This window comes from Muntiacus reevesi, chromosome 1, assembly GCF_963930625.1.
Source record: "Muntiacus reevesi chromosome 1, mMunRee1.1, whole genome shotgun sequence".
Classification (NCBI taxonomy): domain Eukaryota; kingdom Metazoa; phylum Chordata; class Mammalia; order Artiodactyla; family Cervidae; genus Muntiacus; species Muntiacus reevesi.
Window position 1 is genome coordinate 137,813,418 of NC_089249.1, and position 15,776 is coordinate 137,829,193.

Consider the following 15,776-nt stretch of genomic DNA (forward strand, 5'->3'; position numbering starts at 1 on the left):
ACAGAAATTGTAAAATCCCATGTAACAAAATTTTACAGGTCACAGCAGGGATTAAGAAAAGGGACTGTACTGGGTAGACTGCCATCCTCATGTATCATTTGCTTTTCCTTACACACCTTCTGCAATGCCAGTAGTAGCAATTGTGCAATGGTTCTGCACTTGAGAAAATTTCTAAATGTGAAATACTGAAAAGCTGCTCTTTGATAGATATAATCTCCAATTCGACTGTATAGGTGGAGAATTTGCTTACGTGCAATGCCTGAAATTAAAAGTTTATTGTAATGTATTGGCCGAGAACTGCAAACTGGCTTTAGTGCCAATTCTGATGATTGCCAGAGCCAATGATTGCAAAATAACAAACGTGTTTCACTTTCATTACTATGGCAGATACTGGGTAATGCAAACATGATATTAAAACGTGTACTAACACATTTTACCAAACCAGAAGTTAGAAAGTCTTATTTCATAAATACCGTTTTCCCCCAAACGTTCAAGGGTTCGTCTTAATGCAATTTCAAAAATGACTTCCAAATCAATCAATTAAATATGAAACTTATTTGTTCCCTCCAAATAATGCTTTGCCAGCACAATATATTACATAAATGTGCACGTATACAATTTTTCTTTAAACCGATACAATGAAATATGGGGAAGACTGTTATAAATTATTTGTATTCCCTTAAAATTCTAGATTCTATTAAGTAGTTTCTTCTTTCAAAGATGCAACATTTAACTTGAAATTCTTATGTCCAATAATAATTTGTGCATGAATATTTTGTGCATTTATAGGTATATGAAGTAGCTGCTAAGTGAAAGGACATTACCTGGTAATATGACAGGAAAAGAGTCCACAGACAGTCTGTAAACCAATTAAACATAAACATCTGATGCACATTTTCTACTGAAAGAAAAGCAAGGGAAAGAAGAGAAAGGAAAACTTTAAGGTTCCCAAATCTACAAACAATTTTTACCATTAACTGTACTGTACAGTATTTTCACTTTATTTTTTAGAATACTTATATAAAAGTGTTTTTCAGGATTCCTTGGGGGAATAAATATTTTAGCATAAGTATATAGTTTCTAAGAGTTACCCTGTTGAATTACCTTAGTCCTTCTGATTTGAAACAGAAATGACTTTTTCATAAGTCAGTTCCTAGTGCAACACTTTTCACTTTGAGATGCTTGAAGGAAACAGCTGTGAAGGCAAAGAACAATGGATGTGCATAGAACTGAGGTGGGTAAAGATAAGAATAAGGGGCCTAGAGGTAGAAACTCAGGCTTTATAAAACAACTGGATTAAAGGAGAATTATCCATTTAAATGGGAAAGCTAATATTTGAAATTTACCTGGTTATCAAAAGGAAGATTAAACATTATTGTCAAAATGCAAGGCACTGGAATAATTTGCTTGAAGAATCTCTGATTCTTCAATTATCAATAAGAATTCCGATTGTGATAAAGAGCTGGGGCTCACAGTCCCTTAAGCTACTGAATGAATTCTGAAATTGTCAAGAATATCGAATCTAGGACATACTTGAATGGGTATCCATCTCACTGATAAATGACTTCAAGTTTATTAATACTGTGCATCAATTTTACTATTTTTAAGTGGCATTATCATTTAAGGGAAAAAAAATTCCCTCTACATTTTATTTTTGGTAAATGTGGGTTAAGTGATTTTTTTTGGGTTCAGATATTCTAAAGGAAAAGAGAAACAGCTCCAAAGTCATTGTTCACATATTTAATTCAGTATAGTTTTACCCACCTCCCATCTTACTCTAGTGATATACTTATTGTAAAATTTTTAGGAGGGACTTCCCTAGCTAGCAGTCCAGCGGTTAAGACTCCATGCTCCCAATGCCGAGGGCATGGGTTCAATCCCTGGTTGGGTAACTAAGGATGTGCATGCAGTACCACGTGGTCAAAAAATAAAATAAAATGCTTATTTTAAAGAAAAATGAGGAGCCATCTTGTCATGTCATCATGTCACGTGTTAGTCGCTCAGTCGTGTCCAACTCTTTGCGACCCCTGAACTGTAGCCTGCCAGGCTCCTCTGTCCATGGGATTCTCCAGGCAAGAGTACTGGAGTAGGTTGCCATTTCCTTCTCCAGAGGATCTTCCCAACCCAGGGATCGAACATGGGTCTTAAAGAATGCAAAATCTTTCTCAAAACTCTTGTATACCTCTTCAGTATCAAATATGTACAAATTAACTATTCATTAGTCACAGAATCTTAATGTTGGATGCGATCTTAGAGGTCTTCAGTCAATTTCTAAACTGTCTAGGCAGGAATCCCTCATTCTTTTTCCCCACTACCAGGCTTTCCTGCCTATGCTTAAACACCTCCAATGTACTCACCGTCTCATAAGAAGGCTGTTCTTTTCCAAAAAACCTCTAATGTTTGGAACATTCTTCTTTTTATCAAACCAGAGTCTACCTCCTTGTTATTGTCACCCCTTACCCTGAGTTCTTCAGCACTTTGGATTAATTCAACAGATATCTTCTTTGTATCCAAATACAAACACTCAATATTTATACTTGGGTTAACAAAAAATATTTAAAGACTACTGATACTAGAGGAGCTGAAAGGGGACATTACAGAGTTGAAGGCATGAGAAAATTCACCATTACATATGAGCTGTTTAAAATTATTATAGCTTATAGTCCTTATTATTGTGATATCCAAAATGGTAGTTCTGTTAGAATTGTGTAGTAAAATGTTTACAGTTAAGCAAAAAGGTGTGGTTAATTCTAATTATATGTGAGATTTGTGGCTAATGTCCCAAAACAAAAAAAATCACTACAAAGCCTGAATAAATGCCTCTTTAGCTCCCATTCCCCACCTAAAGGCTTCCTTATGTTCAGGCAAACTTATATTAACTTTTACCACATTAAGTTATTCAAAACTGCTATTATATTGGGAAACTATTTTTAAGCAATTTACTGCATATTGTAATTAAAAAGTTATTTAACAATTTTATAGAGGCCGCAATACACACACATAGACACACACGCAAACCCTTCAAAGTTATTATTTTGCTTTTAACAAAAGCATTTTAAAGTCTCAATTTTTCTTCAACCAGTACACCAAACTAACCAATAAATAAACCTGGCCGTTTACATGTACCTAAGGAATATATCTTTTTATTCAGGACTAATACCTGATTCAGATATAAGGAATACTATATATACATGTTGTGCAATTTAAAAAAGTACCTCTCAAAATGCATCAAGAAAATAATCTGCAACAATTTAGACTCTGGGGCTGTTTGAATGAAATAGATTAATACAGTATATTCAAAACTCTAAAACCAAATTCTGTATCTAACAATTTTCAGAGTCCCTTTTGAGACTATTTCCTTAAATTTTTATTTAAAAGTGACAGCTTGCACATGATGTGCAGGTAAAAATTTATGGGTAACTACTAATTCGATGGAGAACACCTACATGTCAAAAACTTCACCTATTTTTGAAAATGACATTTTAGATAAATTGAGAGTTTTACCTTTATGGTAGTAGGCAGCATGTAAATTACAAAGCATTAATGCATTATTACATTGGAAGTCCCACATCCATGCAACAATTAGCATCATCTTTTTCTCGGTTTTTTATTAACGCCACCCCAAAACACGTATATAGCTTTTTGGTTCTGCAAAGAACAGTTCTGGTTTTCCTTTTCGTAATTTTTACATACAGTTTTATCCAGTGGCTCCATTTTATCAAATTATCACAGACTGGTATTTTAATAATATCGTTGACATGACTTTTTAATTTCATCCAAACTCTGGAAATTATTGGCCCATCAACCGTTCTCAAACACTGGAAGAGTAATGTAACATTTATATACTTGAGGGAGTTTGGACTTTCCCTCCCTTAATCTCCAAGTGTGCCCCTGCCTACCAGCATCACATCCGTCTTGTCTGCATTGAACCTCAACCAGTTGGTTCTTAACCACGTCCGAAACTCAGCCAGGCACTGGGAGAATCGAGCCACCACACCATCTGGATCAAAGGAAAGAGAGCCTCAGTAGTAACGAGACTGGAGACGACGATCTTACAAGCTCATTATTCACCCCATCTCTTAATTTTTAAAGACAGCCAGGAATTAGGACAGGAATCCCATTATAATTTTAGAAAAACATTAATGAGCCTTGAGTCATGCAATTTGCAACTGATGATAAAGGAATAAAAGTGACTCAATAAATAGGTCGCCTCATTCCACCCATGACTGAAGAAAGGTTCACTCAAGTCCGGGTCACCTCGGCTAAGCGGCCTCAGCAGATCGGCCAGTCTTGTAACTGCATAAGCTTTACTGCAAAATTAAAGAGTTTTAGCGTTGGAGGAAGTTTTAGGGATAACTGGGGCCCAGAGAGAAGTAGTGACTCGCCCAAGGTCACACAGCAAACGAGCACTAGAACTGGTCTCCAGGCCAGAGATCTTTCCACCAAAAGCTGAAAGAACAAGGCCATTCAAAGGTGGGGGAGGCATCTGTCCCCAGGGATCCTCCCGCGGCCTGCGAGGACCTCTTTCCCTCACAACAATGCCCTCTTCGGGCCTCTCCTCCCTCCCTTACTCCCTCCGAAAAGGGCTGCTCTGCCCAGGACCCGTTTGCCCAGGACCCTGCTCACCACCAGGGATGCAGTGGGAGTAGGAGTCTCCCTGGGCTGAGACAAGACCCGGAGATACAGAGCGAAAGAGGCGGGGCCACAGCGGCCGACCCGGTTCCTGGGCCGACTGGAGCAAGGGGCGGAAGCGGACAGGGCGAGGCGAACTCACTCCGCAGCGGATTCCCAGCGCGCCGCCGCCAACGCCAAAGCAAAAGACCCAGTTAGGCAGGGGTGGGCGGTGGAGAGGGGCTGCGCATGCGCCTTGGGTGGCCGGCGCCACTCCGGGAGGGGCAGCCCGCTGGGCGCGCACTCTTAGCCCCTCCCCGGAAGTGAAGGGTCTTCCGGGCGGTACTCTGCGGTGGGGGAGGGGAAGGAGAGAAAGGAGACCGAGGACACCTCGGTAGCCCCTCATCCCGAACAGGACTAGGAGAGGAGAGATGGTTTATGGAGGCTGCACTTACAGCCGCTGCTGCTGCCGCCGCCGCCACCTCCGCTGCTGCCACCACCGCCTGAAGAAGCCCCATCCATCCGCCTGCAGCCCGGGAGACTCAGAGCCTGGGAGGGGCCTGAGGCCCGGGCCGCCCGCCTCCTTCTTCTAGTCGTCGTCCGGAGCTTCCTCCTGCTCCACCAACCCTCTGCCCTCCCCTCCGCCTCCTCCCTCCTCCTCGGCCTCCAGTCGCCAGCCAACCGCGCGGCCGCTTGTTGAGCCAGGGCTCCCCCGTCTCCATGACGCCCGGCGAACATTCCCGTGCCTTCGCCAGAGCCGCTAACGCCGGCTTTGGGGTACAGGGGCTTCAGAAGCAGCGAGGAAAAAGGGCGGTTGACCATTCCCCAGCCAGTCGCCACCATGCCCACCTCTCCAGTAAATAGCCGCAGGCAGCCGAGCATCGGGGTGTAAGTTCGGACGCTAAAACTTTAGTCCATTCCCTTGGGTCCCGGAGGGAACCCTTTTAGAACTTACCTCTTCATCTGTGTTGAGTCAGCAACCTTGTAACCTCCGAGGTGGCAATGCCTCCTTCCTTGGCATAGTACAGCCTTTTCCAAACCTCTTTTGGGGAAAGACCTAGTTTGTTTAGAACCACCATTCCTCCTGGCATTCCCGGTGTGGTGGTTTATTTCTCTCCAACTTGCCTTCAAGCTGTACCCAGATGTTCAATCTCTCAGCTTCTGTGAGCCACCAGACTGAACATTACTATGCTCTGTAGTCGAGGTTTTTTTTACGCCTTCTCATACCATCCTGCCTTAAAACTCATTACAGCTTACAACCTTCTGTTGTTCTGAGCAGTTGGATTAAGGGCTGGACAGAAGCCCACAGCTTTACAGTTGTCTCGCTTAAAACTTCAAATGGTCGCTTAGTCTATCTATTCCACTAAAATTTCCTAATTGATTCATTCTCCCACACTTCCAGATCACTTTTGTTCTCCTCAAACCCTCAGCATCTCCCCTCTGCAATCTCTTCCAGCTCAGCTAATCTTTCTTGAGCAGAACTTGTTTGAAAGGTGTTGGGAGAGAATCTTCTTTTTTGTCTTGGATATGGTACTCAGGTTTTTGTCCATCCTGAAACATGAAAGTGTTAGTTACTCAGTCGTGTCCGACTCTTCACCATCCTATGGGCTGTAGCAACCAGGCTTCTCTGTCCAGTGGAATTCTACAGGCAAGAATACTGGAGTGGGTAGCCGTTCCCTTTTCTACGGTATCTTCCCAACCCAGGGATCAAACCCAGGTCTTCGCTGCAGGCAGATTCTTCACCATCTGAGCCACCAAGGTTTGTCTGTCCTACCACTCCACTAAAAACAGCTTGTGTGAAGGTCAGCAATAACTGTCCAGCCAAGTGTGATGGCCATTTCTGTTTCTTAACTCAGCCATCAGCAGCTTTGATCTAATTTACCACTTCCTGAGTTTTGAATCACTTCATTTGGTTTCTGGGACACCACTGTCCTAATTCTCCTCTTGCTTTATGCCTGCTGCTGCTGCTAAGTCGCTTCAGTCGTGTCCGACTCTGGGCAACCCCATAGACAGCAGCCCACCCTGCTCCCCCGTCCCTGGGATTTTCCAGGCGAGAGTACTGGAGTGGGGTGCCATTTCCTTCTCCAGTGCATGAAATTGAAAAGTGAAAGTGAAGTCGCTTAGTCGTGTCCGACTCTTTGCGACCCCGTGGACTGCAGCTATGGCTCCTCCGCCCATGGGCTTTTCCAGGCGAGAGGACTGGAGTGGGGTCCATTGCCTTCTCCGTGCTCTATGCCTGCTGCTTTTCAAAATACTTTGCTGTTAGGTCTTCAGTCTCTCGCATATCTAAATATTGGAGTGTTGATGGAGTCAGTCAGTCTTACAACCTTTTCTCTTCACTCTTGTTTTTTGCCTTTAAAAATTACCCATGTGCTCACAGTTTACAAGTTTTTCTCTCCAGTCAATACCTCTCCCAAGAAAACAGGCTTAAAATCAGATAGCTGCACTTAGAAGTTAATGGGCATCTCAAAATTCATATTTAAAACTGAACTTATTTCCCCCTCTAATCAAATCTGCAGTCTCCCATTTCAGTAAATGACAATTTCCATTCTTCCAGTTACTCAGTAAAAAAACCTTAGTTTACATTTGACATCTCAATACCCCCATCCACCAGTAGTTTCTACCATCTCTGCCTGCAAAATAAGTCCAGACTACCACTCCAGTGTCAGTAACAGTCACATTGCAGTAAACTCCTAAATGGTCTCTTTACCGTCACCTTCATTCAACATCGTAATCACTGTGTCTCTTCTCAAAAGTTTTCCGATTCTTCCCATTTCACTCAGAATAATAGCTCATCCTCTGTAGGCCACACAGGATCTCACCTTGGACTCTTCCCCTTGGCTAGTTATACTCTGTATTGTTTCACAACAGCATCAAGCACCTTTTCCCACTTCAGGACCTCTTCAACAGCATTTGCTGTTCTTTAGAATATTGTACCCTTAGTCATTTCATAATTCATTTGTTTTTTTCATCTGTCACCTTATCAAAGAGTCCTTCTCTAACTACCCAACATAAAATAATATACTCTTCCCAATGCTTCCAGTTCCTCAACTTGCTTTATTGTTCTTCAAAAAGTTTATTCTGTTTGGTATATTATGTACTTTTTTGTTAATCTATTTTCATCCAAGCTGTGATGTACTCCATGAAGGCAGAGGTTTTTGTTTTGTTCACTCCTGTTGCCTAGACTGAAGATAATAAATATTTGCTGGCAGCAAACAAATGAGTGTAATATATACTTTAGTAACATTGGTTACTGTTCATCTTGTCTGGTTTTTTTTACTTGTTGGTCTGGAAATCTCAAAGTAAAATTAAGTAGATTTCATGTAAATTCTTAAAAAGTCATAAAACTCTCATAGTACCTGAGAGAATGTTAGAAAAATTCCCTTGGGGATTTCTTAAACAATGACACATTCATGGGAGATTACCTATTCAGGAAAGAGTAGGGTGGGAGATGGACACTGACTCATGAACATGAGTTTGAGCAAGCTCTGGGAATTGATGAACAGGGAAGCCTGGCATGCTGCAATCCATAGGGTCACAAAGAGTCGGACATAACTGAGTGACTGAACTGAAGTGGGGTGGGAGATAGGAAGTAGCATAACCTTCACTTTTTCAGGTATCCATATTATCTAATTAAAAACAAAATTTCTTACATAATAAAGTTTACAACCATTGGTTTGACCTAATATATTATTTCTCAGCTTTCTCAGTTTAGGATTTAATACTCATCTCAGAAAGGATCTCATGAAACATGTATTTATCAATTTTTCACTTTCCCACTCCAGTGTTTCCTATATTGGGTCTTTCCTATTGGCTTAACAATACAGATTTTCCTCAGCTTACCATGAGGTTATGTCCCAGTAAACCCATCTTAAGTTGAAAATATCATTAAATAGAAAATGGACTTAATACACTGAGCCTACCAAACATCATGGGCACATGTGCTAAGTTGCTTCAGTCGAGTCTTTGTGACCCCATAGGCTGTAGCCCTCCAGGCTCCTCTGTCCATGGAATTCTCCAGACAAGAACACTGGAGTGAGCAGCCATTCCCTTCTCCAGGGGATCTTCCTGACCCAGGGGTCAAACCCCAGTCTCCTGCATTGTCGGCGGATTCTTTACCATCAGAGCCAACAGGGAAGCATACTTAGCATAGCCTACCTTAAACATGCTCTGAACACTTCAGCCTATAGTTAGTTAGACTAAACCGTCTAACACAAACTCTGTTTTCTAATAAAGTGGTGAATATCTCATACAGTTTATTCAATACTGAAAATTAAATAAATGTGTGGGTACAAAATGGTTCTATTTGTTGCCTCCCCTTGTGATTGCACGATTGACTGAGAGCTGTGGGAGTATCATTTTATATTGTTGGCCCAGGAAAAGAAATTCAAAGTAGGATTTCTAATGAGCATGTATTACCTTCACAACATTGTAAAGTCGAAAAATCATAGTTTGGGGGTTGTCTGTATTGGACAATCTTCCACTGTAGTGAAAAAACATCACTAGTGCTTTCTTCAATGCTCTTATCTCCCTCTTTGCCCAGTTTATCTATTCGTTTCCTTTTGATTTGTGTGGGCGAGGGGGGGAGTAGTTTTTATCTGTTCTTGTGTGTTACTCACTTTTTGCTTTAGGATCTTTAGCATATTAATCATAATTATTTTAAATTCCCAGTCTTAACAATTCCAAAATCTCTGTCCTGTCTGTTGTGGCTCTAATGCTTGTTTCTTCAGACTGCTTTATGCCTTTTGGTATGCCATGTATTTTGTTGAAAGCTAAACATGTTGCATCAGGTAATATGAACTGAGATAAGGAAGCACTTAGTGTGAAGTTTTATGTTTATTTGCTTAGGAATCAGGCTGTTTACTGTAGCTGTAGGTTTCTGAGACTTCAGTTTCCTCTAGTGTCGTGGTTTTTTTGTCTCCTCTGGTTTTTAGGTTTCCCTGGAGACTCCTGCTTAGAGTCTGAGCCTTGCAGTTCTTCCCATTGTAATCCCCTGTTATACAGGAGCCCTGTTGATGTGGTAAGATGGCTGGGTGAGAATGGGAAGGCAGAGAGAAGTGTGCCTTAATCCTATGATTAGGTCTTAATCGTTTAGTGGGCCTTTTCCCCTGGGCCATGACCTTCATAAGTAATTCTCAGGATTTTTTTTTTTAGGTGGAACCAGAAGGTTACTTAAAGTAAGGTATTTCCCTTTCCCCTTGTTGCTTAGGCTCTGGTAAAATGGTTTTCCTTGAGGGCAGGCCTTTGTTAAGAGTGAACATTCTATTTATATTTCAGAATGGTTACTTCCTGTCCCCCCTGCTGAAACTATCAGGGAATTTTACTCTGACCTTCATCCTGGGAGCTTGCTGGAGCTCCTGAAGGTAAAACTTGATAAAAGTGTGGGGGCCTCCCTAAGGCTAGGCCCCCAGCAATTTTTTCTCTTTTGAATTAGTCTACACTCATTTTTCAGCAATTAGGCTATTGCCAGTTAGGTTTTCCTTCCACTTGTTAGCTCTAGTGGCAGTTTCAGTAAGTTGTGATTCTGTTATTCCTATATCTCTTTCAGTACAGGGGTTTGCATGTAACCTCAATTCTCTGATGGGTCTAAGAAGACCCCATTGATTTTCAGTTTGCTAAGCCTTTTCTTGTGAGTACTGGATGGATGTCTTTTGCAGCCTTTACATGTCAGACCATAAACCACAAGTATCTGTGTTTACTCTTTTAATCTTTGCATTCTGTTGTCTCCACTGCTGTATGAAAATTACTGAGGTCAATAATGAGTAACCTAAAGGTTTCAAAAGTCACCAAATTCAGTGGGCTTGCTTTTCACCTCTCACAGCATTTAACAATATCAATTTCCCCCTCTTTAACCCTGAACCAGCCCTGAACTGGTTCACTTATTACTGGGCTAGGTGCCTATTTTCTAGTTTTACCTTCTACTTCCAGTTTCTCTCCTTGGCCCTATTACCTTCTCTTTGTAGCTCTAGGTTTTTATTTTGGAACTCAGTTCATTTATTACCATCTCCATGAAAGTTTCTCAAATCTGTATCTCTAGTTCTCATTTCTGTTCCTTGAAATTCACTTTCCTCTTGATTTTCAACTGCTACCAAACAACTCCACCAGATTAGCACTCACAGTATGTAATATTGAACATGTCTACAATTTAACTTCTTATTGTGCTTTAGAAATAAAGGCTAATTTAATCATGACCTTAACTTTATGAGGCCAGTACTATTATTAACCTTAATTTATGTATGAGGAAAGAAACAATTTAAGAAAGCTGTTCAGGAACACATGGTCTGTGAGTTATTGGATGAGTTTGGGCATTTAAATTGACCTAAGTTTGTTCACATGTAAAACATGGCAATTAAATATCTAATAAGTTATTATAAGAATTGAATTAGAGTGGTAATCATTAGTAATGTATAGAAATGCTGAATCACAATATTGTGCTCCTAGAACTAACAGTGTTGTGGGTCAATTATATTTCCATTTTTAAAGGGTGAAATAAGTAAAAGAATTACAAAAATAAGTGGAAGTACTTTGAAGTTTAAATGTTAATCAGCATAGTTATTATCAGTTACAGAATCCGGTTAGTTCTGTAGGGCTTCCCAGGTGGTGCTAGCAGTGAAGAACCTGCCTGCCAGTGCAGGAGACAGGAGAGACACAAGTTCAATCCTTGTGTCAGGAAGATCCCCTGGAGGAGGGCCTGGCGGCACACTCCAGTATTCTTGCCTGGAGAATCCCATGGACACAGGAGCCTGGTGGCCTACAGCCCATAGAGTTGCAGAGTCGGACATGACAAGCGACCTAGCATGCATGCAAGCATTAGTTCTGTGTCTGCTGTGTTTTAAGGGTATTTGGACTGTGTTTTAATTGAGTATGGTAAGAAACAGACACAGAAAGAACTACCATAAAGGAAGCAGTTTGTTTTTAAATACTCATAGATCCCTAAAACCAGGAGGCATGGCATGCTGAACCACATAGAGGGGCACATGAAGAGGCACCAGGGTCAGGCAGGATGTAGAATTAGCAAGAGGAAAACCTGGGCAAGAAGCTTTATTGTGGCTTCCATGGCAAGGAATGCACAAACCAGAATAAGCAGATGTAGGAATAGCTTGTTTGAATAATTTTAAAGGTTCTGGGTATCAGGCCTATCCCTAGGTTTCTGGTTCCTGTCTTTGCACTGATTATAGCAAGTGGATAGTGACTCAGAGAGTGAGGTCTCTGAGGGCCTGCTGAAGGAGGAGGTTGAGAGTATGGACTCTGGATTGATTGGTTTGCATATAAATGGTGTGTGCATGGTAAGTCGCTTCAGTCATGTCCGTCTGTGCAACCCTATGGACTTTAGCCCGCCAGGCTCCTCTGTCCATGGGATTCTCCAGGCAAGAATACTGGAGTACATTGCTATGCGCTCCTGCAGGGGATCTTCCGGACCCAGGGATGGAAACTGAGTCTCTTATGTCTCCTTCATTGGCAGCCAGGTTCTTCACCTGGGAAGCCAATATAAATGGTGTACTTGTAGGCAAGTCCCTTACCATGCATAAGAATTGATTAGCCCTGGGAGGGGCAGTCCCTTCAGGTGCATCAAGTTCCTAGATATCAAAACATTAAAATACAGAAAATAAAAAGATACATCTAATACATGCTTTATCTAGGATTTGTTTCTACATTTGCCCACCCAAATGTAGAACTTTGGTTAAACTTTGATTACTTCTCACCTTGCCTATTTCCATAGCATTGTAACTAACGGTCTTCTTGCTTCTAATGTGTACCATATATAGCTAAATTTTTCTGAAACATAATTTTGAGCAGCTTACTCTTCTCTCTCAAAGGCACTCTCTTGCCTGCTTAGTAAATTTCAAAGACTTAGCCTGGCCATTTTATTTTTTCAAAGCTTAACTTATTTTCCTTCATGCATCTAATCAAATCATTTAAGAGTCCCTGTATATACCACCTGCTTTTCTACTTTTATTGTTCACAATGAGCTTTGCTCAGGGTGTATTTCCTGTCCTGCTCCAATACCCTCATCCCTCCTCACCTGCAGCTGCATCAGACACAAACACACATACATACACACCACATACACTTCTTTTGAATTTGACCTACATTTATGCCTGACTCAAATGCCATCTTCCTGATTTCTCTGCTTACTCCTCTCACCCAAGGTAATGTTTACCGCAACTTTCGTTATATCTTATGTGTGAGTCTTTTGAGGCAAATACACTTTTGTACTTGCATTATAATCATATATATGTTTTTTCTCTTATTAAGACTGTCAACTCCTTAGGGCCCATATCGGATTCATATTGTGTCCCTGCCAGCATGTAGCCTTATGCACAGTAATTTTATAAATAACAGTTGGATAAATGAAAGAAATTGATTTGGTTTAGATTGAACTTTCTACCTTCATCTCATTAAAATAAAAAGAGAATAATAAAGACACTTTTTCTTAAGCCACTCCTTTCCTCCTGTGGTTATTTCATCATGAGATTCATGTATGTGTTGCATGCTTTAATGTCATTAGTCTGTTTTTTCATAGAAGTGATCATCAGATGTTCATTATATAGATAGCGATTATATAGAATGCATTATATTTTCCAGTTACTGCCCTAGGTACTGAAGAAATAGGTGTGAACAAAATAGATTAAGTCTCTGCTTCAGAAACTCAGGAACCTACAGCTACATACCTCTTGTATCATGACTGTTTTTCAGGCAAAACTTTCAAAGTGAATATCTCCTGAATGTCTTCCTATTCATTGCCCACTAATTTGCCTCTATTAAAAGTATCTGTTTTCAAACACAGCTAGGCTAGATATGTACCATAAATTTCTAACATAATTGACTACAAGAACTTATTTCAGTTTTTTAAATTTACTGGTATTTTCTGTGTCAAATTTACCACTATATCAGGCAGAGTACTAAGAGATGGAGCTTTCACGGTAGACAATAAACGTGGCTCCTTCCCATAAAACTTACAGTCTGAAAATTTGGGAGAGTTTACTGAGGATTCTCATTAGATCACAGTAACTACCTAATTGGTAAATGCAACATCATTACTAATTTGTTTCTATTTGGTCCCTGTAGGGAATAAAAGAGGAAGGACTGGTTTATGAGTAAATGTGATATGATTTCATTATGTATTTACTTAGCTTGAGATGTCTAGAAGACATTTAGCTGGAGCTATCCAGTTAGGTGGGTAAGCATTTGAATATGAAGATTGAGAGACTGTTTTGGATTGGATATAATGATTTGGGAATTGATTCAGCAATTTTTTTTATTATACAGCTACTGTGTATTGGGTACTATTGTAGGCACTAGGGATACAGCAGGCAACAAAAGAGCACAAAGTCCCTAAACTTGTGGAGCTTAGATTCTCAGGGTTGGGGGGTCAGGTGGGGAACATCTAATTCATAAGTTAATTAAGTAAAAATATGTTAGTAGGAAGTACTAAGGAGAAAAATTAAGGGAGGGGATATGAAGTATTTGAGGGGTATTTTAGATATTTTAGATAGGGGACATTTTAGATAGGGGAGCTGGAGAAGTCCACATTAAGAATGTGACTTTAAGACCTGGAGACAGAAAGGATGCTAAACATGTACATGTGTGAGAAGAACATTTCAGGCAGAGGAAATAGCAACTGGAAAGGCCTGGCATGTGTGAAAAATACCAAGGAGGACAATGTGACTGAAGCAGAGTAAACAAGGGAGAAAGTATTGATCATGAAATCAGAGCTCAATCTAAATGCATGTAGGACTTTTTAGGTTACAGTAAAATTTTAGGTTTTTGCTCTGAATGAGATGGGAAACAGAGCAGTGATATGATATAACTTGTGTTTTTAAGGATCACTGTGGTTACCATGTGAAGAATAGACGTCAGGGAATTTAGGTTAAGTGAGAAGATCAATTAGAAGGCTTCTGCAGTAATCCAAGAGAGAGAGGATAGTGTTTGGATCATGATAGTGGTAACAAAGAGTAATGACAAATGATTAGATTTGGGATATATTTTGAAGTTTTTTTCACCTGAACAACTGGAAGAAAAACATTACCTTTGACAGAAAAAGGGAAAGACTACAAGAGAATTAGGTTTACTAGACAAGGAATAATCCAGTAGAGAGAAGCTTATGACGCATGAGAGAATGACTAGAGCAATATCCATAAATAGGCAAGAAGGAATGGAATCTGGAACACATGTAGAGGAATTGACCTAGTCAAGAATCATGGATAACTCTTTCAGAGTAACAGGAGAAACGGAATATAGACACAGAGAGAGAGGCAAGTGCACAGATGTAACAGTGGGAGTATTTGAAAGTTATCTGATTGCTTCAGCTTTCTCATCTAGTTAGCTGAAGGTAACATAGGAGAGGAAATGTTGATATTCAAGAAGTGTGAAATAATGACTTTAGAAGGGGTAGTAAAAAATTAACCAAGGTAATGCAGTGTGATTGCTGTCACATTAAGGACCCACTTTAACAATTTTAATTTAAAATGAGACCTGGCATCATGGTTAGATGTTTTTTCTCTAGCTTCACTTATCCACACGGGCTGAGTTAAATGCAGTGTGTTAATATTTCAGGAACAGTAAGGACAACAGATCAAGATATCATTGCCATTAAAAAAAATGGTTTATCACTTATAGATACCAAGAGGAGGGAATCCCAAGGAAAAGCACTGGGATTTGCCACTGGCAGAGGAATTGATGTGCGACTGAGCAAGCACATCAGTTAAGGGCTTCCCAGGTGGCGCTAGTGGTGAGAACCTGTCTGCCTATGCAGGAGACAGGAGATGCAGGTTTAATCCCTGGGTCAGGAAGATCCCCTGAAGGAGGAAATGGCAACCCATTCCAGTATTCTTGCCTGGAAAAATCCCACGGACAGAGGAGCCTGACAGGCTACAGTTCATGGGGATGCAAAAGAGTCGAACAAGACTTAGCAGCTAAACAACAGTGCCCACAATATACTAGGTACTGTCTTTTGTACTAGTGATAGAGCAATGAACAAGACAAAGTTCTAGCCCTAAAGATGCTTACGTTCTAGTAGAGTATACGACAACATACAATGTGTCAGTAGTAATAAATGCTATGAAGAAAAATAAAATGTGAAAAGCAGATTGTGGTCATTTTAAAGTATTGTATTCTTGTCTGATCTTGTTATGATTTGGAAAGTAAAACTATTGTTTAAAATG

The 15,776-nt window shown here is 40.4% G+C and overlaps 2 protein-coding genes across 10 annotated transcripts in view; one reads left to right on the plus strand and one right to left on the minus strand.

Annotated features, from left to right (window-relative positions):
- MIER1 (MIER1 transcriptional regulator) overlaps positions 1–5,219 on the minus strand; it is a 69,385-nt gene extending 64,166 nt beyond the window's left edge. For 2 of the 9 annotated variants that reach the window (XM_065911260.1, XM_065911240.1), the window contains exons 1-3: positions 5,067–5,219; positions 3,900–4,000; positions 825–898 (exon numbers count right to left, since the gene is read on the minus strand). In XM_065911260.1, the coding sequence (XP_065767332.1) occupies positions 825–898; positions 3,900–4,000; positions 5,067–5,133 (242 nt within the window). In that variant the 5' untranslated portion in view covers positions 5,134–5,219. Of the gene's footprint in view, positions 1–824; positions 902–3,899; positions 4,001–4,626; positions 4,746–4,774; positions 4,792–5,066 lie in introns of those variants that run through there. The other 7 variants (XM_065911246.1, XM_065911270.1, XM_065911279.1 and 4 more) reach the window with 7 other exon arrangements.
- Positions 5,200–15,776, plus strand: part of DNAI4 (dynein axonemal intermediate chain 4) — a 104,286-nt gene continuing 93,709 nt past the window's right edge. The window contains 2 exon segments of the mRNA XM_065911239.1: positions 5,200–5,381; positions 5,383–5,499. Coding sequence (XP_065767311.1) covers positions 5,332–5,381; positions 5,383–5,499 — 167 coding nt within the window. The 5' untranslated portion in view covers positions 5,200–5,331.